Source organism: Piliocolobus tephrosceles, chromosome X (genome assembly GCF_002776525.5).
Source record: "Piliocolobus tephrosceles isolate RC106 chromosome X, ASM277652v3, whole genome shotgun sequence".
NCBI lineage: Eukaryota > Metazoa > Chordata > Mammalia > Primates > Cercopithecidae > Piliocolobus > Piliocolobus tephrosceles.
The window spans coordinates 12,450,590-12,477,672 of record NC_045455.1 but is presented as its reverse complement, the minus strand read 5'-3'; the positions used below and the strand labels follow the sequence as shown (position 1 = coordinate 12,477,672).

At 37.3% G+C, this 27,083-nt stretch overlaps 1 protein-coding gene across 5 annotated transcripts in view; it reads right to left on the bottom strand.

The window, feature by feature from the left end:
* The window catches only part of NALCN (sodium leak channel, non-selective), a 345,832-nt gene that overhangs the window by 141,893 nt on the left and 176,856 nt on the right, over positions 1-27,083 (bottom strand). For all 5 annotated transcript variants that reach the window (XM_023218071.3, XM_023218072.3, XM_023218074.3 and 2 more), the window contains one exon: positions 25,049-25,240. In XM_023218071.3, coding sequence (XP_023073839.1) covers positions 25,049-25,240 — 192 coding nt within the window. The remainder of the gene's footprint in view (positions 1-25,048; positions 25,241-27,083) is intronic.

Genomic DNA, 27,083 nt, shown 5'->3' with positions numbered 1-27,083 from the left:
AGATCTTTTCTTATATCTCAGTACTCACTACCTGCTTGATCTCATCCATTATAATGCCTTTAAATCCCATGTATGTACTGATGACTTCCGCAGTTGTATTTCCAGTCCCACCTTCAGAATCAACTCCACGTTTTCACTTGGACAGATGTTAGATAACAGGAATCTCAAGTATGTGATGTCTCATATTAAACTCCTCATGCCCCACTTTCAAACCTATTCTTTCTGCACTCCTTCCTAGCCAAGAAAATGGCAAATCCATTCTTCAAGTGACTCAGGCCAATGACCCTGAAGACATCTTTGGTTCATCTCGTTTCCTCACATCCTACATCCAACCTTTCAGGAAATCCTGCTAAATTCAACCTTAGTCCTTGCTTCCAGTTCTGCATTTGTCCCCGATCTTCCTTGATATTACTACTAAAACAGAAAACAGTTTTCCCCTAAGTGCCGTCACTTTTTGGTGCTGTAATTTCTGGTTATAAGTTGAGATTAAGAGCATTGGATAAAAATAAGACCACCAAAGAGGGAAGAAAGGAGGATAAGCAAAAGCCTCTATAGCTTCTCTTTTGTTCCTAGCACCCCTTAAACATCAACATAGGTGGGCTAGGCCACATTGCCTCCACCAGGCTTCCCACAGAGCCACTGAGGACCCATGCCACAGGGTCATGGCAGAGCCAGATCATCAATAGCAGAAGATCCTTTTCTCTCTCAAGCCCTAAGGACTCATTTCGGACCCTAAATATCTCTAATAGACTTCCTTAGAGGTAGGTGAAGGCAAAGCAAGGGTATTTTCCTAGGCTGAAATAAACAGGCTGAAAGATCTTGCAGAGGAGTTTTAAGTCCTTAAAAATATCACGAATGACCTTTGAAATTTGATGACTCAATGCATATTTTGGTATTTTAGTATGTGTGGATATCAATTTAAGTTAAAACATAGTCAGATATTTAGAAAAAGTAGAACGGTTAAACATCTTGGGTTTTGGTCAAAATAGAGTAAGTAGAATATATAGTACTATCCCTTTGCTATATCTATATGCCAATATAGATATAGCTATATGCTATATCCCAAGCACATAGATATGATTTTGTGTGCATATAAATGCTTGAAAGTGTATACAATAAACCTGTAACTCTCAGGACTAGAATGGAAAGGACTAAGGAACTAGGGAAGGGGTCTATACTTTTTTTTTTTTAACTTTTAAAAGAAATAGGTTTTTGAGACACAACTTGCATACCATAAAGTTCACCTTTTAAAGTGAACAATTAAGTGGGTTTTAGTTTATTCACAGAGTTGTGCAACCATTACCACTATCTAATTTAAGAATATTCTTTTTATCCCAAAAAGAAGCTACACACTTGTTAGCAGTCATTCCCCACTCCTCCCTTTGGAAATCAATCATCTACTTTCTGTCTCTATGGTTTTTTGTACTCTGGATATTTTCTATAAATGGAATCAGGCAACATGTGGCCAGGGTTCATCCATGTTGTAGTATGCATTGGAACTTCATTCCCTTTTGTTGCCAAATAATATTTTATTAATGGATATACCACATTTTATCTATTTATCAGTTGATATTTGGGTTGTTTCTACCTTTTGGTTATTAAGAATAATGCTGTTATGAACATTCGTATACAAGTTTTTGTGTAAACATATGTTTTGATAAATTACTTTTGGCTTGATACTTTTTTAAATATTTGTACTAAAATACATGTAAAATGTAAATTTTTTCATTGAAAAATATATACACTAAAAATGTTAAAATGTGGTGGTGAATACAACTCGTACCATCCACATATAACTTTGACTTTACAACATAATTTGTATCTACTTTTTAAACCTTTAACTGGTTTCAAGAACTCTTTCTCTACAAAAAAAAGTTGCTTTCAAAATAAAATCCACTTGACAATTTATATAGTAGCTCAACCTTTTTAGTGAGAGAGTCCCTGTTACGTCTTCCTATAAGACAGCCCTCAAATAGAAGACTTGCCTCGATGGTACTCACTGAGTGTAAAAGCGACATCTCTTCTGCTTTTAATTGCCTTAATGATTCACCTACTCGGTCTGCTTGTTTCTTTTTTTCCCAAACAGCAATAACTAGAATAGTTTTATCTTCAGAAAAACCCACTGACCTCATAATCTGTTAATATTTTATTTTATAATTCCTTGATTTAAAACTTATTCATCTATTCAAAGCTTCAGCAATTTTTAGGATAATATTGATATACAGTAAATGTTGGACATATCTAATGTTGGGGTTACATTTCTAAAAAGTATATTGGTTGGCAAAGTCATAACTGACAGGATGAAGATCTTATGGAGAATTAGAGGTTAAGGAAAACCAATGAAAACGACATGAAATGTGTTTAAAATCCCACGGTAAATAAAAGCTCCAAGAACCACAACTTACTGTGGCTAAACTAAATTGTACCTAAATACAAATACTGTGGATTTGGAATTTGCAGTATAAATATAGTACTGTTTGTTAAAGCCATTGACCACAGCTATTTCTTTATTTCAAATCCCTCCAATTCAATCACACTCTTCCCAGTTCTTCAAATTCCATCTCTCTGTTTTTTTTTTTTTTGTGAAACCCTCAGGAAAAATATCAATTCCTAGGTGAATGCGATGCTCCATGGCTGCACCGAGCCATCCAGCTGCCCTGTGGAGAGCACTATATCCCAGGGAAATGAGTTCCCTCCTCACACAGCTCCAAAGGGACTTTGACATTGCCAGCAAAGCCAAGAACCAAGTGCCCAGCCTCTGCTTTCACAGGGTCTGAGTCTAAGTCACTGACTTACTTAATGGCTTTGGGTAAAACACGCAGCCGTCGTGAGACCAGTCTTCCTCAAATATGCAATCCCAATGTCACCTGAAGGTTGTTTTGAAAATCAAAATAGCATATATGTGAATACTTTAAAATTAATAAAGCATTATATAAAGAATAGTTTAAATAATAATTTTGAAATCTGCCTTAAAAATATTGTCCCAAGGAAAAGCAACTTCTATCCCACTGGTTGAATTCCAGAATTCCTATGTATTCTTTTTTTCTTTTCTTTTCTTTTCTTTTTTTTTTTTTGAGACAGAGTTTCACTCTTGTCATCCAGGTTGGAGTGCAATGGCACGATCTCGGCTCACTGCAACCTCCACCTTCCAGGTTCAAATGATTCTCCTGCCTCAGTCTCCTGAGTAGATGAGATTATAGGTGCCTACCACCACACCTGGATGATTTTTGTATTTTTTAGTAGAGACGGGGTTTTGCCATGTTGGTCAGGCTGGTCTTGAACTCCTGACCTCAGGTAATCCACCCGCCTCAGCTTCCCAAAGTGCTGGGATTACAGGCATGAGCCACTGTGCCTGGCCCAGAATTCCTATGTATTCTTTATGACTTAAAATGTTTTGTCATATATGGTGTGATTCCATTTTTATAAAGTTCAAAAATCATACAGGATAAACTATTTTTTTAAGAAATTTCTTTTAGATACATAATTTTGAAAGTTTGACAGTGTTTTCAAAGCATTATTTCCTTTCATCTTTGAAGTACACAATACATATCTTCCAGCTATAAAGGTCTACTATTCTATGATCTATTAACTGATAATGGCAGTCAATTGGAAATTTTTTTATTTTTTAAATAATATCCTTTCCAGTCTATTTTTCCAAGCCAGATCTTACCTATAAAAAGTTAAACAAAGAGGCTACAGTGACTTGTTACTAATAGGTGCTACGAATTGCCTTTTGGTGCTGTCAACTCATCAGGGTCTTCTATTGAATCAACAGTAAAAATTGCGGAGTTGGCAAATTTACTGAAGATAAGGAGGCAAGTAAATTAAGTGCTTTGCTCTATGACTTAAGTCATCACATGATGGGATGTTAAAACACAATGGAACACTAACTGAACTTTGGTGTAGGGTCCTGCTCTGGGGAGTTTAATTATGAGTGACTTTTAAATGATAAAGTTTTTGTACCTATTTTTCTATATGTCTCTCTATGTATGAACTCTCTTGAAGTTAGAGATCTGTTGAAGTCAATTACCTTTGTGTTAATAGAACTGAGGCATTTAAAATATCAATATATCTGTAAAATAATTCCTTATTCCTTGTGATTTCGGAGGAAACAAAGTTGAAACTGGTGGTTTCAATTAATTCTGTGACTGCCTTTTATGTTGGCAAGAAAGACCAAGTAGTTCTTTTTTCAAAATGAACCCACATTATTTATTTTGCTTTTACAATTCCCAAAATATGCTTGTTGCCAAACATTCCACTTAAATGGAATAAAGAGAGAGGAGAAAAAAACTGTTTATTGTTCAAATTTTAGATGACTAAGGAAAAGTCTCACTGAACCTAGACTAATGTAATTGGCCTTAAATGTCAAAATGAGCTTGAACATAATTAGAAGCAAAGCAGACATCAGAATATTATGCCCATTCCAGCAGCAAATTACTTTACTTAAGTAGAGTCTGCACTTAAATATAATTTCAAGAGTACAAGAAAAAAATAACAGAAGCACACTGCAAACACCAGCGAATCTTTTTGCTAGTTATGAAAATATACGTAGGTATGTCCTATTGTCTCTTTCCTTGGCTATCCTTGGGTTAACTTTTAGGTATTATACCATAAATGACAACTGGACAAGATCATGAATTTGTACGAGGATTTCATTGCAGCTAAGATGAAATGATATGAGAACAGGCACTGAACCAGGACTAGCATTTGTCTGGTGCTTTGCAGTTCCACAGTAGTTGCCCATTATTTAATATAATCTTAGCAATGACCCTGTGAAATGATTACTGTAGGTATAATGGCCCCTATTGCAGATGGAGAGCTAAAGTACACAGGGTTTAAATCATGAACTCCAGCTTATTAAACCAGCTTACAGGTAGCAAATAATGTTGCTTAGTATCCAGTCTGAGATCTCTTGACTTTGATTTCCTGCTGTCCTTTTGGGTGTTGCAGGTAACAGACATTAAACATCTAACAATTACTGATCCCTTTCCATTATTAAAATAAATAACACAAACAATATAGATGCATATTCTCAGCAATATCTAAAAATTTTAATCCTTTTTTACTAGCATAGTCCTGGGTACCTATCTTGCACTCGATATAATGCTTGGCTGATTAATGAAAAAATAGATATCCTCAGTATTTTTTACTCTTTGCTAAAATAAGCTCTACTGATTAACATTTTTACATATGAACACATAACCTTTTTATTTTTATGAAAATATAAAATTACAAAATATATTTTAATAAAAATATTTCAGTAATTTGAGACTTAAAGTTCCTGCATTAGAAATATTTATTTTAAGGAAAAATATCAAGATCAACCGAATGAACTTATATTTTACTCCTGACAATCTTTCTTGCAGAGCATGGTATTTTTAGTTGAAAGGTATACTTCCCACTGGTTATGTTAAAATAATTTTGAACTGCAACGGTCTAGCTGACAACAAACAGCTGTGAAAATGAGACCTGGAGATTTATGCAAATGGGGGACTTTTGAATTAATGCTCTTCATGGAACAGACTGTCAAGTTTCTTGGAGTGCTTATGACCTATTTCTTAATAAGACATTTTGCTAATGTCAGTCACATTAAATTTCTGTAATGTAAGTTATGCATTTCACTGGCAAATATGTGCTACAAAATTGTACATGAAATTGATATTTTCATTTCATTGCAATGATAATTTACTAATATATACAAAACAGTGCTCCAAAAAACATGGATGTATGCCCCATTGTTAAATGGAGGATTAATTAAAAGTATTTCCGTAACTATAACAGTACAGAATCTACATAGGAAATTTCACTATGTTCTCTTATTCATTTGTATAACTATGCTCAGGAATAAGATTTTTCTATTTAGCTTTAAATAGAAAGCAGCTTTGGTCAGAGAAATGCTTATGTTTTGCATATTAAAATAAACAACACTTCAGACATGGAGTTTGCCTGGCTATTGTTCCTCTCTTTACAAATGTGGAAATGTGACTATTATTTTCTCTGCTCATTTCCTCATGCCCAATACTTAATTTTTAGAAGTCTTAAATCTGAGATTTTGTAAAATCTCACCCAGTTCCTGCCGTGCTTCCGCCCTATATCTTTCTCTTATCATGTGAAAAAGTAACCTGTGTAATCAACTTTGATTTCTTATACGTCTGTGCTAAGTTCACAAATAAAGAGCTTTAGCAAAAATGATGTGGTCTTTTGCAGATATAAATTTCAAAGCCACACTTCTAACAGTGCTTAGTTAGTACTTTAATACCTTAAAATTAACTTGATAGCTGTTTATGAATAAACACTTAATTGAAATTATTTGACTTTAATAAAACATTTTACAAGTCAAAAACCTAAATTAGTTTTATTGTAAATATAACTAGCATATCTCTGTTTGTGTGTGTATTTTCTTTCTTTTAGACATGTACTTGCCATTTAAAAAATGTTTTTTTCTCATTGATGTTTAACTATAAATTAAGGTTTTATAACTATCAATCAACCTGTTTCCACTTTTGAAGATTTTCATAGTAAAATATCTGAAAATACCAAAATATATGAAGAATAAAATAATTCAAACAGGTTTAATATATATATATACACACACACACACAAACATAACAGAAATGTATATATATATTGTTTTATAATTTAAACATTCTATCAGTTTGTTTCTAGGCATATAAATGTACTTGAATCAAAATTGAATTCAGCTGCCAATATAGTTTCGTATAATTTTAAAAAATATTTTATCATCACCATTTCTCTCACTCATAACTTACATCATGAATTAGTCTATAAAAATATAGTTTTGATAACTGTATGATAAACCACTATATATCAAAATTTACTGAGTCATTCTACTATGGTTGGACAGAAAAATTATTTCAAAATTTTCAAAACATTAAACAATGCAACAAAAACGTTTTTTGAAGATCTTTGTAGGCATCTCAGGTTACTTTCTTAGGAGAGATTTCTATAAATGCAATTACAAGGTCAAAGGATAAGATGCTTGTTAGTGTCATTTTATATAATAAAAAACCAATTCCCAGAAAAGTTACACAAATTTTCACCATCACTTGCAATGTATCACAGTGTCTGTGCTTCCTTGCCAGCAGGGTGCATTGTCGATAACAAAAACCAAATATAGCAAATAAATCTTGCCCATTTGACATTTTCTTACTGAAATGGTAAGTTAAAGTTGTATTTCACATTTTCCTTTGTTTAAAAAATATTTTTGGTGGTTATTTTTGGCTTGTTTAAAAGTTCAAATTCATTCTTCTTTGTAACTGCTTTTATTCTTTTAGGCTTAGGTGGTCTTTGACTATCCAATATTAAGATTTTCTTTTTGTTCTCTACATTTTCATTCTTTAAATGTCCTTGCTCTAATTAATCAAGAAAATGTTTTGATACATAATATGAGAGGGCATTAGTATTCCCAACGTAACTTGTTTAACGAGTCTTTTAATCATTCATTGTGATACTTTGTTAATATTGTTTGAGTGAATATATGGTGATATGGTTTGTATGTGTGTCCTTTCCAAATCCCATGTTGAAATGTGATCTCCAGTGTTGGAGGCGGGGCCTAGTGGGAGATGTTTAGGTCACGGGGCAGATCTCTCACAAATGGCTTGGTGCTGTCTATGATAACAAGTGAGGTCTTGCTCTAAGCTCTAAATTCATGGAAGATCTGGTTGTTTGAAAGAGCTGGCACCTCCTCCTCTCTCTCTTGTTTCTGTTCTCGCCATGTGAAACTGCTTGCTCCCCTTTTACCTTCTGCCATGACTGGAAGCTTGCTGAGGCCTCACAAGGAGCAGATGCTGGTGCTACGCTTCCTGTATAGCCTGCAGAATGGTGAGTCAATTAAACCTCTTTGCTTTAGAAATTGCTCAGTCTCAGGCATTTCTTTACAGCAATGCAAGAATGGGCTAATATCTATGTGTTTGCCCATTCATCATCTGTCTGTGGACCGTAAGTCATACTCTTGTAATTATCGTAGCTTTATGTGTTTTTTTTGTTGGTTCTCATCAATTTCTGGTGCTGGTCCTCACTGCTTCTTTTTTATAACATCCATAATTGTCCTTAATGAAGTCATTTTGAGAATTATATTAGATATATGTGGATATCCATGTGTGTGTGCACCTCTCTCTCTGTGTATATCCATCCATCTATTTTTCTGCAAGGCTCTTGTCGTAACATCTCACACATAAAAAAGCAGTCACATATAGTAACCATCGCTATTAATAACATCCAGAAAAACGTCTTTCTGGACTTGATCAGGAATAATTATGCTTCCCTAGGAACGAGTTTGTACCTCATAATCATTGTAGAACTTGTATAAACATGTTTGTCTATCAAAGTGTATATTTGCTGGAAAAATTAGTCACACTTGTGCCGGGACTCTGAGAAACATGAATGTCCTCATGATGAGCTTTTTAGGTTTGGAGTGCCATTTTCTGTTTCCATCTGAATTTGTATATTTTTAGATTAATTACTTTAAATTTTGATTAAATTTATTTGACTTGGATATAATTAGTGCTGGACACATTATATTCTGTTAGAACAAGACAAAATATAATAAACGTTTCTTTTTATTTATTGTTGAATTGGCAGCAACTATAAGATGAAGATAATCTTTGTTTAGTAAACAATACAGGAAAGTTCTTCCTCACTCTTCAAGAGAGTGTTGCCTTTCCTTTCATTTGCTGTACGTTTGCATAATCCCACTGGCTTTGCTTCTTTTTACTCAACTTGAAATGACTTGGTTTATCCCAAGAGACAGGGAATGTGACATTTGTCTAGACTGTTAACAGAATTCACTTTTTGGCGGTTCATATTAATATGCATACTTTATTGCCAACTTTGTAGAGTTCTCACAGGAATTTATCAAGTATATTTCTGTCGGATTGAGGCAGGATTTTTATCTTTTGCCTGTTGCCTTTTTCTCTGGAATTCTGAAAACTAAAATGACACCGCAAAGAAGCGACAGCAAAAACCACAGCAGCAATACTGCAGACCTCCATCTAAACTAGCTATTAAAGTTCTTTCTGTATCTGGTCCCAGCTGCTCTGCTTTGTCTTTTGTATTGCACAATATAAGATTATAGGATGCAGCCCATTAGCTTCCATTTGCTCAGGGGGTCCCTCCTTCCCCACCCCCATCTGCACACACATGTGCTCAGCCAGATGCATGCTCATAATGCTTCCTGGAAATTAAGACTTCAACATTGATTCCTACAAAACATGTTAGAGACAGTCCTCTGCAGAGGTAGGCATATTAGTCTTCTGGCATGCTAAGACTCTGGGTGTTACATCCAAGAGGTGTACACCCAAGAAAGGTGTACACATATCATTGGCTGAATGGTCTCTGTTTCATTCCATATATGTAATAGTTAATGATAAGCTATTTCAGCTTCTGGAAATAACTTGTCAGTTTGTGTTATTTTTCTGTAATATGATTTTTTTACCTTTTGCATTTTTCTGGAAAGTTGCAAAAGACTGATTAAAAATAATCTTCTAAACTGGAATTGGGGACTATTTTTAAAGTTTTAAACTTTGTATACAACACAGAAAACCGAGTGCTCACCATTTCATTAATTCTCCAGTCATTTACTCTTGGATGTTGAGCTAATTCTCCAGTCATTTACCCTTGGATGCTGGGCTACCTGAGTTCTGCTAGGAATTCAGCATGCTGTGCTAAGACATGGGCTTTCTGTGCATTTAAGAAGGACAACTGCTACTACTTGTTAAGTGCCTGTTTACATAGCGGGCTTAGTGCTAACTACTTTGCATCTATTACTTCCTTTACCCTTCTACCAATCCTCTAAGTTATATATTATCCTGTTTTATTGACAGGAAATTGTGTGTAGCCATGAGGGACTGACAATAGAGTCTCATTAAAGACTGTATTTTTTGAAGGCAAGACTACGTAAATCATGTGCCTGTTTTCTTGTTCAAGATTCCATCAACGTTCTTTATGCAGTGGAGCTAGAAGGCACACAAACACAAACAAATGTATGAACTGCCCTCTTTTTGTAGGCAAGACTCAACAAAATATTTAATAACACAGTCATGTTTTCATCACTAAAAACATACCTGTGGAAGCTTATTCTAATGGCATGAGACAATACTTTTCATTAATGACTTTCATTTAGTTTTAAAGTTTGAACAATGGAATAATCTGATTAATAAAATAATATTAATAAAATGATTAAATAATCAAGTAATATTATTGTAAAATGGCAATTAAATAGTTGGGAAATTGCAAATAAGATGATTGGCGGAAAACTACCAAAATAAGATGAGGTGCAAAAATAGGCTCTCCCTGAAAGAGTACACTTCTAGGGTTAGGGGTAGGAAACAGGGTGCTTTATTCAAGGAAAGTCATAATTCTGATCATTGCAGTTCAGTGGACCAGTGACATTAATATACAACAGCAGGAAAAGATGGCCAACTTTATGTGATTCATCCTCTAAAAGGAAGTACACAGGATATTATTTTATCATTTCATCATTATGCCACTGATGAGTCACCACAAAAATAAATTCAAGCGGGAGCAAGGAAAAAACCCTAATGTTATAAAGGAAATAAAGAAAGTTAATGCTACAGCTTTTTTTTTGGGGGGGGGGACAATTACAAAAACTATATATTATATATATCTTGGGATTACTTTAAAATTAGCCAAATTGTTAGTTTCTATTGCAGAGTCATGCTCACGCATGGATAACAATTTGGCCTAAAGCTTCAGATGAGACTCAGTTTTACGAGACTGTAAAAGATTTGACACAGTAATAGCCTCAGAAAAAAATAAACAATACCTCCAAAGATGCCTGAAATTTATCAACTGATCATAAATTCTTGTCTTTCATCAATAAAAACGAATTTCATTCAATGAAAATACCTCCTCAGAGAAATAACATTTCTTCCAGTATAACTTTCCTCAAAATAGCTCTTCTGCTATTCTCCAAGAAAAAAAAGAGTAAAAATCTTCAAAGGCTCCCTTGTGTCCCAATTCCAACCACTGAAGACCCTCCATGTCTGGTTTCCCATTGCTACTGCCATCCTTTGGTCATATGTCCCTCCATGTCTGTGATTCTCCATGTTTCTAATGTACTCATTTGGTTTTTCTGATAAGGAATGCCTTCATCTAATGCCATGACCCAAATCCCTATCTGTTGAAATTATATCCACCCCTAAAGACAAATCTTTATAAAGCTCTGCAGACCTCCTTCTCTGGAAGCAATATTTTCCTCTTATTAAATGAGCTGATATTTGGAAGCACTAAGCACAGAGTAAATTCCCAGAATTTTAAAATACTCTCCCAAACGTCTTTGCTATTACTTTAGACCTGAGTACACCTATTGTAGCATATGTCACCTTTGCTTACTTGAGATCTTTCTTACATGTTCTACTATGGGATACGTTGTTTCAGTTCTTCCTTGGGTTCTTGACAATGCTATAGTTAAAGAGGGCAGTGACTACATTTTTGCATGTCTGTATACTTCCTAGCTCCATTGCATAAAGAATGTTGATAGAATTGCGAATGAAAAATCAAGCCCGTGATTTATTTGTCTTCATCATAAATAGTTATGAAAGATTTTGTGAAAGATGATTTTCAATGGTGTGGAAGACTGGGGGAGGATAAAGCTGAGGCTATGATATTCAAAGAGGACACAATATCCTCAATGCAAACAAAGGCAAAAGACTGTGAGGCTGTGGATGGTAAAGGCAAACACTGGGATGGCCTGCCCTAGATGATGCTTATTTTAAAAAGTCTATCAATCTGATAGGAAGAATCAATAACGTGAAAATGGCCATACTGCCCAAGGTAATTTATAGATTCAATGCCATCCCCATCAAGCTACCAATGAGTTTCTTTACAGAATTGGAAATAAAACTACTTTAAAGTTCATAGGAACCAAAAAAGAGCCTGCATTGCCAAGACAATCCTAAGCCAAAAAAACAAAGCTGGAGACACCACGCTACCTGACTTCAAACTATACTACAAGGCTACAGTAACCAAAACAGTTTGGTACTGGTACCAAAACAGATATATAGACCAATGGAACAGAACAGAGCCCTCAGACATAATATCACACATCTACAACCATCTGATCTTTGACAAACCTGACAAAAACAAGAAATGGGGGAAAGGATTGCCTATTTAATAAATGGTGCTGGGAAAACTGGCTAGCTAATGTAGAAAGCTGAAACTGGATCCCCTCGTTACACCTTACACAAAAATTAATTCAAGATGGAGTAAAGACTTAAATGTTAGACCTAAAACCATAAAAGCCCTAGAAGAAACTCTAGGCAATACCATTCAGGACACAGGCATGGGCAAGGACTTCATGACTAAAACACCAAAAGCAATGGCAACAAAAGCCAAAATTGACAAATGGGATCTAGTTAAGCTAAAGAGCTTCTGCACAGCAAAACAAACTACCATCAGAGTGAACAGGCAACCTATAGAATAGGAGAAAATTTTTACAATCTACCCATCTGACAAAGAGCTAATATCCAGAATCTACAAAGAACTTAAACAAATTTACAAGAAAAAATCAAACAACCTCATCAAAAAGTGGGCAAAGGTTATGAACAGACGCTCCTCAAAAGAAGACATTTATGCAACCAACAGACACATGAAAAAATGCTCATCATCACTAGCCATCAGAGAAATGCAAATCAAAACCACAATGAGATACCATCTCACACCAGTTAGAATGGTGATCATTAAAAAGTCAGGAAACAACAGGTGCTGGAGAGGATGTGAAGAAATAGGAACATTTTTACACCGTTGGTGGGACTGTAAACTAGTTCAACCATTGTGGAAGACAGTGTGGTGATTCCTCAAGGATCTAGAACTAGAAATACCATTTGACCCAGCCATCCCATTACTGGATATATACCCAAAGGATTATAAATCATGCTGCTATAAAGACACATGCACACGTATGTTTGTTATAGCACTGTTCACTATAGCAAAGACTTGGAACCAGCCCAAATGTCCCTCAATGATAGACTGGATTAAGAAAATGTGGCACATATACACCACAGAATACTATGCAGCCATAAAAAGGATGAGTTCATGTCCTTTGTAGGGACATGGATGAAGCTGGAAACCATCATTCCGAGCAAACTCTCGCAAGGACAGAAAACCAAACGATGCATGTTCTCACTCATAGGTGGGAATTGAACAATGAGAACACTTGGACACAGGGTGCGGAACATCACACATCAGGGCCTGTTGTGGGGTGGGGGGAGGAGGGAGAGATAGCATTAGGATATATACCTAATGTAAATGATGAGTTAATAGGTGCAGCACACTAACATGGCACATGTATACATATGCAACAAACCTGCACGTTATGCACGTGTACCCTAGAACTTTAAGTATAATTAAAACAAAAAAAGTCTATCCATCTGAGAGTCCATGGGGTACTTTTTTTTTCCTTCTTCTCAAAAATGTATTAGTGAACCTCAGTTTCTCATCCTGTATGGAAAAAAAAAATGATTCATAAACCCCAGGAAATTCTGGATAAAATACAAAAAGTATCATTTTAAAGGTTAATAGTCTAAGAAAATAATTTAAAACTCCAGGGACCAAAAGTTAAGAAGCAGCTTGAATCAAGAAAAGTCAATTGAGAATTTCCGATTTCTGCTAGACTTTGGTTTTTAATGTGTCAGTCATAAGGTGCAAAGTCATGAACCCCTGAAAGGAGGAGACTGCTGAGATACTTGAGCAAACCTATATAGTTATTGGTTATAACCCTCAGAGAGGAGGTTGATCCAGTACAAAAATTCAATGACAAAAGGGGATGACAAGGGAGCCTGTGATTCTTGGCTTGGGCACTCACATATGGAACCACATTACGACACAGCTGGCATATGATGCAGAACTATGGGGCATGAATAGATTGGTCAATAAATAGTACTGTGGCAATTGTTTATCCAAATGGAAAGAAAATAAAATTGTTGCCTCTCTCACAGCAGCCACAAAAATCAGTTCAGGCTAAATGAAGAGCTAAATGTTTCAAGCAAAACAAAGCCTGACCAGACCAAGTGTTCCTGAGTGGTGAAGTAGAGAATACTCTTATATTGCTGATAGTTCAGGAAAAATTGGTAAAAGTACTTTGGAATGCAAGTTTATCAATACCTACGAGAATTGAGGATATGTTCATTCTAAGACCCAGCAGCTCTATTCCCAGCTATATACCCTAAAAAGAATTATTTCACATGTGCACAAATCAATCTGTAAAAATGTTCAGAGCAGTACTGTTTGGATTTGCAAAATTTAGAAACAAACATCCAACACCTGGATGCATTAGTTTTCTATTGATGTGTAACAAATTACCACAAATGTAGCAGCTTAACACTCATTTGTTATTTCACAGTTTTTGGAGGTCAGAATGCGGGCATGGTGTAATATAACCATGCTCTCAGCTCAGAGTCTCAAAAGGTGGAAATCAAGATGCTAGCTGGGCTTTGGTCTCATCTGGAGCTTGTGGTCTTCTAGCTTCATTTGGGTTATTATCAGAGGGTTGTTCCTTAGGGTTGCAAGACTGAGAGTCCTGCTTTCTTGATGGCTGCTGGCTAGGGTCTTGGCCACATAGCACTTTGCAACGTGGAGGCTTACTTCTTTTTATTTATTTATTTATTTATTTTATTTATTAGTATACTTTAAGTTCTAGGGTACATGTGCACAATGTGCAGGTTTGCTACATATATATACATGTGCCATGTTATTGTGCCGCACCCATTAACTCGTCATTTACATTAGGTATATCTCTTAACGCAAGCCAACAGAAGACCCTTTCTTGCTTTGAATCTCTCCAAGAAAAGTCCAGTACCTCTGATTAGGTCAGGCCCACCCATGACAACAACCATTTATGACTGACTCAGCATTAAATACTTAGCAACCTATTCACAGGAATGACAGCCCATCATATTCACAAATCCTACCAGTATTGAAGGGTAGGGGATGATGTAGGGTATGGACACTAGAGGGGAAATATCATGGAGGACAGCTTAGAATTTGCCTACTGCACAGGAAAATGAAAAAATAAATTGTGTTGTGTCTATATAAAGAATGTATCATATATGTAATATAATATATAGTTGCTTTTTATACAGTAATGACAATAAATAAAATACAGCTCCATGTTCTCATTTAGGTAACTCTCATAAACATAATATTGAGCAATAAAAGCCATTAGCAGGAGAAATAGTACAGAATGAGATCGTATAAGGCAAGTTTAAATTATGGAAAAGATATGTGATTTTCAGTTGATGTCCATATATGCATAAAAAGCATAAAGAAATTTATTAACAAAACACACATCAAAATCAGAAAAGTAATTCTCTATGGAAGAGTGAGAGGACAGTGATCAGGAAGGGGCACCCAAGGACTTCAGGTCTATTGCTAATTTAGTGCTTCAGTATGGCCACAGACGAGTATGTTTTATTATTTTCATATATTTTTGCATGTCAAATATTTCATGACAAAATTAAAAATACATGACAGACAAAACAAAAATTAAAGATTTCAGCAATATTAATTGAACTAATAGTTTTAAAGATAAAAATAAACCTTGAATCTATTAAAAACGTCATACACTCTAACTCATCTGACAAATAATTTAAAAAATTAAGGAGCAACTTGTTTCTTCAAATTTCTTGGTAATTCCTTTAATACAACTAACTGCATGACTAGTCATTTTGGTGGTAAGGGAAAGGGAAAGTTAATTTGTAATTATGTATTTTAACAGCATTTTTTGCTTCTATTGTGCAGTAACTCTTTTGGACATATTTTATAAGTGAAAATTCAATAGAGCAAGTAATTAACATTTAGAGAATGCAAATTAGGAAAACCTATATCAAATACATGCTAACATTTAAGTTCTTTGTGTTATAGAGGGTAATATATTATTTAGAAATAAAAACTATCCCCATTTGTACAACTGCAAAGCATATGAGGCCCGTTTATTATTATTTTAGTGAGAAATCAGAAGGAATAAAGATACAGAGCTGGTTAAAGATGGACAGTGAATGTTTACTGCATTTATTTCAGTAATTTAGAGGCAGTTGCTTTCTATAATAAATGGAGAGAAAAACTGAGTAAAACCTTACTGAAGCTGCTTATAAGCTTTTGTTAGGCAATTATGGAAAAACATGCAATTTGTCTTTGTTACAGAAAGACTGTGGTTGTTCTTTCTTATGCCAATCTGTCTTAGGACCTGTACAGGCTGTTCCAGAATGAATAGTTCATGTAAATTGTACTCATACAATATATTCATCCCAACAAAACAGGAACTGTTGCATATTGCCTTACATCAGGATTTCATCTTACTTATTTCTATTTAGCAGTGTAGCTGTTTGGTCCAAACTAGAACAGAAAGTTATTGGCTTGAGATGACGAAGTTGTTTTATTAAATTCTATCAACATAGCATTCTTTGTTTTTCCATTAAGTAGAATTCGAGCATCCCTTCTCCATCTCTTGGGCTTGTATACAGATGCAGTCCTAGCTGTTTTCCTTTCTGACTCTACTTACTGATGCTTACAGATCCACTGCACAGTGTTAAGTGCTCTTGGAGGTATAAGGAATGCACATGCTCTCAACCTAAAGACACCTGTAGACTAGTGAAGGCAATAAGACATGTGTGTAATGTCAATGGTATGTGACAGAAACTGACCAGTACCATAAAAACAGGAAGAATAGGAATCCACAACTGATCTACTCTGTGTACGGCCCTATGCTAGCTGCTTTGCAGGTACCTATTTGGGCATCTTGGGAAGGATCTGGGGTCCAGATGTTTCTGGCGAAAGGAGTTAAACAGCAGCTTTCTACCACATGTCTATTTATGAACCCCGTTTGCATGGGGAATATGGGAGGAGCTTTGGAGACAGAGCTGAGAGAAATCTTGTGCAGGTTTTGGGTCTGACCCAAGTGGTTGTCTTCACAACATGCATTTCTTCCCATGTGATTAATCGAAGCTAGTTATTTTAATTCTAGGAATGACCCTGTTACTCAATCCTGCCAATGAGAGATGACAGCAACTTTGCTGGAAGAAAAGGGGTGATAGGAAAGGTTTTCCTGGTCCTAAGGAGGAGGCCTGGGAACAGAGGAACCACATACTCCTCTAGATGTCATCAGGAAGCCTGGAAATGTCACATCCATTTTGCTAACATAGGAAGACAACCCATGGAGAAGTCACTGTATGAGTTTGCTAGGGCTGCTGCAACAAAGCTCCGCAAATCTGGTGGTTGAAAACAACAGAAATGTATTGTCTCACAGGTATGGAGACCAGAAGTTTAAAATTAAGGTGTTGGCAGGGCAGGGCTGTCCTCTCTCTGACAGCTCTAGGGAGACAATCTTCTCTTGTATCTTATGGCTTCTGGTGTTTGCCACCATTCTTTGATGTTCCTTGGCTTGTAGATGCCATTCCAGTCCCATGGCCATGTCTCTGTGTTATACAGCTGAGATCTGTGTGCCCAACCAAATCTCATGTTCAATTGTAATCCTCAGTGTTGGAGGTGGGGCCTGGTGGGAGTGATTAGATTATAGGGGTGGTTTCTCAGGAATGGTTGAGCACTATTTTCTCAGTGCTGTTCTCATGACAGTGAGTGAGTCATCCTGAAATCAGGTTGTTTAAAAGTGTGTAGCACCTCCTCCCTCTTTTCCTCCTGCCCTAGCCATATAAGACTTGCCTGCTTCCCCTTTGCCTTCTGCCATGACTGTAAGTTTCCTGTGGCTTCCCCAGGAGCCAAGCAGATGCTGCCATCCTTCCTATACAACCTGCAGAACCGTGAGCAATTAAACCTCTCTTCTTTGTAATTACCCAGTCTCAGGTATTTCTTCATAGCAATGTGAGAACAGGCTAATACACTGTGTATCTTTACATCATCTTCCTCTTATGCATGTTTGTCTCTGTCCTTTCCCTTTTCATAAAAGCATCAGTCATATTGGATTAGGGTCCACCCTGATTACTTCATTTTAACTTGATGACCTCTATCTCAAATAAAGTTATATTTTGAGGTTCTGGGAGTTGTGATTTCAACATACATTTTTGGGGGAACACTGACAATTCCAACAACAATAGAGAATTTCAGTGAAAGATCCAGTCCTGACTTCCTGAAAGCTACCTAATCTCTTGAATTTTATGGAATAAATGTCCTTACAGTCAGCTGGAATCAAGTTTTCTGTTACTTGCAGCCAAAGTGTTTGCAATAGAATTATGCAGACATTTCTGATTGGATAGGGTAAGGGGAATGATCGGGGCTAATAAGGATCCTGGAGGAATGAACAATACTGGGAAAAGGAATCTGGCATGCTGAACCTCACCCAGTATGTAAGGATGACAGATGTGTGTGTTGGTTCAGCATTGTTACTCATTCTCCATTCAAACACCTCTTCACAAGCTGTCACTTGAAATACCCTTTCACCTGTCTCATGTGTGGGATCTTCCTAAACAAATGCTATTTCTGCCGTGGCACAGAGAATATCAGGTGCTGGTTTGGGATTCTGACATGATCATTCCTAACACTCACAGGCTATTCCCCAAAATGTTAACACCTCCATACCTTTCTTGATTTCCTGAAGTCCTCTAGGAAGTTTGTGATGAACTATTCCAGAGGCCTTTCCTTCCAGGTACAGATTGACAAAATATTTATATTCTTGGCACTCAATAAATATTTCCAAACTGAACACTTTCTAGTGTGTTTGCTTGGCTACAAATGACCTAATGGATAATAGTTGGTAGGAGCAACAGACAACTTCAAATCCAGCTGTCCAGCTGTGTAGCTTTGTGTGGGTTATGCAAGCTCTCCAAGCTTCAGTCTTACCATCTGTAAGTAGGGCTCTTAGTTATCATGCCTGATAGACATCATTACCATTTAAACAATGAATGAAGCTCAGATGAATTAAGTCTCACCTAAGACTACACACCTGGTAAATAGTGCTGAAGCAGATTCAGGGTGAGTGCCCTCCCCAAGCCTCCCAAGTGCTTCCACACTTTCTTTTCCCACACCATTCTGCAGCCCTATAAATGTTGCTGGTAGGCAGCCTCCAAGATGGACTAGACCCAAGTCAAGATAGCATAGACAATTGCTGATTTTTAAAGTCTCTATTTCACTTTGTGATATATCATGTGATTTTTTCTTGCAGAAAATTTGTTCCGGTCATGTCCTGTGCCTTAGGCTAATACTGTAATTAACCAACCTATCTTAAGCACTCAACCACGGGATAATGTCTAGAGAAGGAAGGGAAAGAGACTCAGGGATGAGTGTCTGAAGACAAATCTAGCCTTGACGAAAATGTGTTTTTAATCATCTTTCCTGAGTGATTTTCTATCAGGCAAGCACTACCAATTGGTGGTGCTTTATTTGATTAGGGATGATAATGACCCCTTTTATAATTGTAATATTTTTTAACATTTCCTTGTAAAATTTTATTATTCTTCACGGATTTCACCTTTAATAACTTTTATGTGAAAGGAAAAATATACTCCTTCTAGTCACTTCACACATGCAGGCTGTCACCGTTGTCAGCTGCGGAATAACTGATCGGGGGGCCTGGGAGCTGCCGAGCTGCTTTCATTAAGATGGTCAAAATAATCAGGCAAAATGGCGCAATTGAGTAATTGGAGATCTGAAAATGTAATACTACTTGATTACTATTACAAATGGAAAATAGAGCAAATATAGAGGGGCTAAGTCAGGAACAGATCTAAAAAGCAGCCTTGTCATTTATACAGATAATATTATCCATTTCAAATATATTACATAGGGTATAATCTAGTCTTTTAAGGAATACTTTCTAAGCCCAGTTGTGTCATCTTTGTATATTATTTAATACACAAAATGCAGAAGAAAAAAACACATTTCTGCTTACATATTGGATGTGAAAAATAAAAGTATAAAGAATGATTTGTCCAGTATCACATAGCTAAAAAGCAACGGGGCACTGATGCACAATCAGACTTGTAGGGACAGAAGTACAGACTCTTAAATGCATTCTTTTTTAAAACAGAGGCCCACAGCCCTTATTCACAAGTCCAAAATTTAAAAATTTCTGAGAATACTTGAAGGTCCTTTTTTTTTTTTTTAATTATAGTACATTTAGTAGCAAAATCTACTGCAACCTCTGACTTCCTGGTTCAAGTGATTCTCCTGTCTCAGTCTACTGAGTAGCTGGGATTACAGGCACATGCCACCACACCCAGCTAATTTTTGTGTTTTTAGTAGAGACAGGGCTCCACCATGTTGGCCAGTATGGTCTCGATCTCCTGACCTCATGATCCACCCACCTCAGCCTCTCAAAGTGCTCCCAAAGGGCTTACAGGCGTGAGCCACTGCGCCTGGCCAAATACACCTTTTTTACTATTCCTCTACATCCCTCCTCTCAAAACCTTTATGCTTTTACTTGGACCAACCCTGACACAGGCTACTCCCAACAACTCATCTGGACTGTCCTCCACCAGGGGTTTAGAGACAGCCCTCCCTGTTTCAGTCACTTCAATTAGACCTCTCCCAACTATCTCTACAACCCAGGATTTTGCTGCAATATGTGGACAATTTACTCCTTTGCATCTAACCAATGCAACCACACTATCATTGTTAAACACCCCTCTGACCATCAAAGTAACCACATTGACTATCAAGTGTCAACTGAAACAAATGGAGCATTTCTGCAACCAGCTCGTTTACAGCCTCTCCCTCAACCAATGCCTCCTGCCTAACCTGTGCTGCCCCTAGTGCCCAACTTTTTCCGTGGCTCAATATCAATGGTGCAACATCTGATTGCATTAAATGTGTAAAAAATAACTCTTTCTGTATCTCTACTATAGTGGGTGTCTCCCTGGCCTCCTCCTTGTCCACCTGGAGTAAAAAATCACAGGAAAGAAAAAACACCCCATTTTTAATTTGCTTCTTTTCTTTCCCTATCTCTGCCTGTATTTATGACAAAGGCTTGTTCTTTTTGTGTGGTACCAACACATATCTTTGGCTCCCCACGAACTGGACCGGAACCTGTACCCTAGTTTATCTTTCTCCCTCCATTGGACTAGTTCCTCTTAATCAATCTTTACCTGTTCCATTCATCCAGTATGTTAGAAAAAGGAGGAACATCCAACTTATTCCTTTAATGGCTGCCTTATGTATAACCTCCGGGCTTGGATTGGGAGCAGGCAGATGGGCCAACTCCTTAACATACTTTAGGATTTATTAGAAGATATAGCCCAAAGCCTCGTAAGAGTCCAAGACCAACTAGACTCTTTGGCTGCAGTAGTCCTCCAAAGACAGTGATTAGATCTTATAATGGCTGAAAAAGGGGGCCTCTGCCTCCCATTGGGTGAGGAATGTTGCTTCTATCTCAACCAATCGGGCCTAGTAAGAGATACTGCTGAAAAACTTAAAGGGCTAAAAAGCCAAAGGAATACCAAAACAACCACATACATTCTTGGTTTAGAAACAAAATCCTAACAGGGACCATCCCATTCTTGGGCCCTCTCCTAATCATATGCCTAGGACTAATGTGCTTATTTGGCTTAATTCACCTTTTTCAAAGATACATAAATATATTTTTAACTGACAGGATCATGGCCATCTCACAATTACCCAAAAGCATCTACAGATGGCATTACTCCTACAATCAACCCAAAACCAAACAACCTCTGACCCCCGCTCAGCAGGAAGTAGCCAGAAATAACACACCACCCCTCTTCCTTTTTATAACTGTAGGGACTGGATTGAGAGAGCAGGAGATGGTCATCTTGGAGAAATACCACCATTTTAAGTTCCCCTTGATCAAAAAACCACCCAAATCAAGCCCCCAAACATCAGCCTAATGCCTAATATCAGCATCACAGGAAACATTCCAACCCTAAGATAAACCCCCTCCAATCAGAAACACGACAATCCCGAGATAGCCTCCCCTCCAACCAGACATCCCAAACCCACAAAAGCTTTCCCTCACATAAAAACATTCTGAACCTGCAATAAGCTCCCCACTTCCAACACCCTTAAATACCCTTAGTCTGTAAGAGAGAACACTTCCGAGCAAAATTGGCCAGAAGCCCCTCTCAAGTTTATTCTCCAAAATAAACCCATCTTTGACTGTTGAGCTGCTTTTCATTTTTCTTACCTCCTTCACTCTTACAATAACCATCCCATGATCCCATGGAAAAGCTGGCCAGCTGCTCTTTTTATTTACCCAGTGAGGGGGCAGACCCAGAGAAGGTGGGCCTAATGATGTGGTTATCATCCTGGCTTGTCTCCCTCCAGCCTCCTCTCCAGGAGTCCTGCTCGTGGCCAAAATCCTATGTGTGATCCATTCAGACCTGATTACAGGTAATGGCAAGGCCTTGCCTGGGATACCTCCCAGGGGACCATGGCCATCCCCACCCTAGACATGGTGCATGACCAGGGCACTGCCATTTCTGGAGGAAATTGCAATTTGTGACTCAGCTCTGCCCTGCCAGGCCAGCTGGGCTCGTGGCCATAGCTGCAGTCCCAGACCAGGTGCCTCCATGCAGAGGCCTCCTGATCGGAGCCCAGCTGAGGCACATTCCTCCATGCTGGCTCCATTCCTTTATACTCCTATCCCTTCCTTATGCTTCCCCACCCTGGGTGCAGGAATGGCTGGAAACTTTTGTTCAGGACTGCTTAGCAAGGAAAAGAGCCCTCCCTCCCCCATGCCTGCTGACCCACCTGACCCTTAACCAACACCTCCGGACGCTGGAGAGCTGGAGAGTGGTCCTACCTTTGCCTCCTGCTTGTACTGCTGCAGTGAGGGAACGAAGGCTTGATTGTAACTTTCAGCTTGGCTTGCTGTCCTGAGGATCACCTAGACACCTGTCAGCTCAACACCTGTCTAAGGCTGATCTTTATCCTCATGCTGTGCGTACTGCCTTCTCCCACCTCTGCAGGAACCTTTGCCATCATCCTCATCTCACTCATCTCCAAACTCACTATCTACTCGCTCTCTCTCATCAGCATTTAAACATTGTATGTAAGTGCACCTGAAAGCAATAACTCAAGCATACTCTGAGAATGACCCTTCTTGCCAGACACACCTGAATGTGTGTTCTGAGCTAGAGAATCTGGGAGTGGCCAACCCAGAGATTGGTTCCTTTTCTATGAGGAACATCTGAGCCCCCATCGCCTCCCGTGGAACACTGGCTATATAGCGAATTGAGGCCCCGAGTCTGGGGTGAATTAAGATTTCCACTTGGAGGTTGCTGAGAGAGTGTGCTATGTAAAAATACTATGTAAATTGCATGCATTTTGCAAGCAGGTCTGGTTCTCCTGAACAGCTGGCAGCCATTGGACTCCCCCGCTGTATGCAAGCCCTCAATAAAACCCCGTGTCTTGTCTCCTGGCTCTGGGTCTCTTCTTCAGCCTCTTGAACCTGGTGCCTTCCCTATTAGAGCTGATAGGAGTTTGGCATGACAAATACGACTACACTTTCCACCGACTTCAGAGTTCCTTGGCCTTCTGTCCACCTCTTACCATTGATGGTTCTTGCTCTCTAAGTTCTGGAACAAGGATTTGCTCACCACAGACATTTAGTACATGCTGTCACTGTGACGGGAATCTGTTCCCTTGCACTTCCTTTGGTTACATGCAGCGAGCGGTTGGAGCCACCTGTTCCCACAAGCCTTTCCAGACTTTCCCATGCCTGGGAATTGGCCTTGCCTCTGGGTCCCCAGAGCACCTTGTGTCTGCCTTCATCAAGGCCTGCGGTGCCCTGTGCTTACCTACTGCTTCCTCTCCTCAACTGAGAATTTCTTGAAGACTCATGTCCCCAAGATCACCTAAATGACCACTCTTTAAAGGCACTTGACAAATCCTTGGCGGCACATGAATGAAGAATCTGCATTATAAAAGGATGAATTCCAACACGGGTAGCTCAAATAATAAATTTAGCACAAGATTAAAAAAAAAATCCCTAAAATAAAGCTAAGCTATCCATTAAAAGTACAGACCCTTTTGCTGTCAAAGTTTAACTTTTAAAAATATATGCTGTTTTTACCCCAATATTATTCTTCCACATGATATGGTTTGACTGTGTCCCCACCCAAATGTCATCTTGAATTGTGGCTCCCATAATTCCCAGGTGTTGTGGGAGGGACCAAGTGTGAGATAATTGAATCATGGGGAAGTTTCCCCCATCCTGATCTCGTGGTAGTGAATAAGTCTCACAAGATCTGATAGTTTTATGAGAGGTTTCCCCTTTAGCTTGGCTCTTATTCTCTCTTGCCTGCCACCATGTAAGATACGCCTTTCACCTTCCATCATGATTATGAGGCCGTTCCAGCTATGTGCAACTGTGAGTCCATTAAACCTCTTTTTCTTTATAAATTACCCAGTTTAGTCAAGTATGTCTTTATCAGCGTTTTAAGAATGGACTGATACACCATATAATAGGCCTTACTATTTCAACTTAGGGTAAAAATATATACATTCTTTGTCTAGTCATTGTATTTTTTCACGTTTCTAAGTCCACATGGTGTTAAATTTCAAGGTCCTTCTGTATCTCCTACATGAGTTTTGTTAATAGATCCATTAATTTCTAACTTCCTTTTTTAGCCTAAGTGAATTCTAATGAGAAAGCTGAGAGAATTTAAATTCTGAAGAGCCTATGAATTTTATTTTATTGAAAACCAAAAGCTTCCTTTTAGATTCTAACATAATATGTAAACTATAAAACATTAAAAATATGTCAACTCTTTTGAACACAAAAATGCAAGATTTATTTTAAAATTCTGCTGTATTTTAATTTATAGGTGCTAAGAACCCTAGCATTCAGGTTTCAGCAACTAACTGTATTAGATTATTTCCAGAATTTTAGAATTGATATATAATCTGACAATGCTGAAAATGGTCTCAAACACCTACACGCTGCAGAAGAGACCATTTTAAATATTAAAATCTAATTATCCCAAATTATCAAAAATAGGACAATACTTCTGAACCACTGCTAAAGTGAAATTACTTTGATGTTAATCATTATTACTAAAATAAGAACAATGAATTTAACTTACTGCATTTTTAAAATTCTTACCCTTGGAAACGTAGTAAATCTGTCCAGTTCTTCGACAAAGCAGAACATCTGCAAACTTATTGCTGACATAACAATCAAGAGGCTGGCAGTAAATACAACCAAACTCCCAAGCTTTTTTCCAGGACCGAATATCTTGTACACAAAGTCTTCTAATGCAGGTGATATCTTAATCAGCCGAACTACTCGGAGAACCTATCAAGGGAGAGAGAAACATTTATTGATACATTATGACCATTTATTTACACTGAATCTTAAATATGTTCATACTGAAAGATTATTTTATAGTGCTTTATGAAAATCATACCTCTCCATTTGAACATCTAGTGACTAAAAATAACAATAGAATAACCACTGGTTTAGCTCAATGCCTACCACATAACAAGAACTCAATAAATCCCAAATGAATGGATGAACTGTTTTAACATATTATATGATTATACAAAATGATATTCACTAGTACATATTGTTGAAATAAAATTAATATTTTTCTAATGTTCAAATACGCAAGGTAACCCAGGTTGAACATTGCTAATTTAAAACATAAAATGCTCAAAAATTTGAAACTTTTTGAGTGCTGATATGAGGCCATAAGTGAAAAATTCTACACCTGACACCTTTGCTTTATGATGGTTCAATGTATACAAACTTTGTTTCATGCATAAAAAACTATTAAGAATATTGTATACAACTACCTTCAGGGAATGTAATTGAGGTATTTATAAAACATAAACAATGTTTGTGTTTAGACTTGAGTCTTATTCCCAGGATATCTCATTATGCACATATATACAAGTATTCCAAAATCTGACAAACATCAAAAGCCAAAACACTTCTGGTCCCAAGATACTCAACCTGTATTAGTTATATTCATTGTCTCATAAAATATTTTCCTAGGTATTATGAGAAAATCATAAAGAAATGGAAAAAGAAGCAAACTTTTGTCAAGAACCTTTACTTCTTACTGAGATTATCACCCCAATATCCATTTTCTCCTTCCTCCTTAAAAAACAGAACTCCCCGAATTTTAACCTAGCAAGTGACTGCCTGGGGCTATAGTCTACACTTTCCAGTCTCCCTCGCAGCTAGCTGTCTCCAGTGGACTGGGTTCAGACCTATGGAATGTGAGACGAAATGATTTGTACAAGTTTTGGTGCATTAAGTTAAACTTTCTCTGAATCCTTTAAAAAAGACCTTCCTCTTGCCTGGAAATGGAAACAAATAGCATAGCCCCTTTGGACCAGAAATAGAAGGCTTGCATAGAACACGACGGGTCCTGTCCAAACCAACAGGCTGGGTGACCATGGCGGGCACAGCCACCTGCTTTCCCCGCGTACTCACCAACTGCTGCAGAGAAATAAACTTCTGTCTTATGTACGTTTTGTATTTCTGGATCTTCGTTATATGTACTTAACTATTCTCTATATATACACACACACATATATGTGTGTGTCTGTATATATTTACATATATTTTAGTCATGCATTGCATAATAACTTTTGAGCCAAGTATGGGCCACGTATAGGATGGTGGTCCTATGAGACTGTACCTTTTCTATATTTAGCTATGTTTAGATACACAAATACTTACCATTGTGTGACAACTGCCTTCAGTATTCAATGTAGTCGTACACTGTACAGGTTTGTAGCCTGTGAGCGACAGGCCATACCATATAGCTATACATATAGGTTTGTATGTTTGTATAGTTTGTATATGTTTGTATAGTAAGTTATACATCTAGATTTGTGTAAGTAAACTCTATGATCACACGACAACAAAATCGCCTAACAACGCATTTCTCAGAATGTATCTCTGCTGTTAAGTGATGCATGACTGTGTATATATACACATACACACACACATCTAAATATATACATATATTTAGATGTTTTGTATACATACATTTGCAGAAAAATAAGTAATTAATTGACAAATTTATTAACTCATTTGTTTAACAGACATTTATTGATTACTATGTGCCAAACTTCGTGTTGGACAAATAGGATTCAATGGCTACTATTACAAAGTGAGTATAACA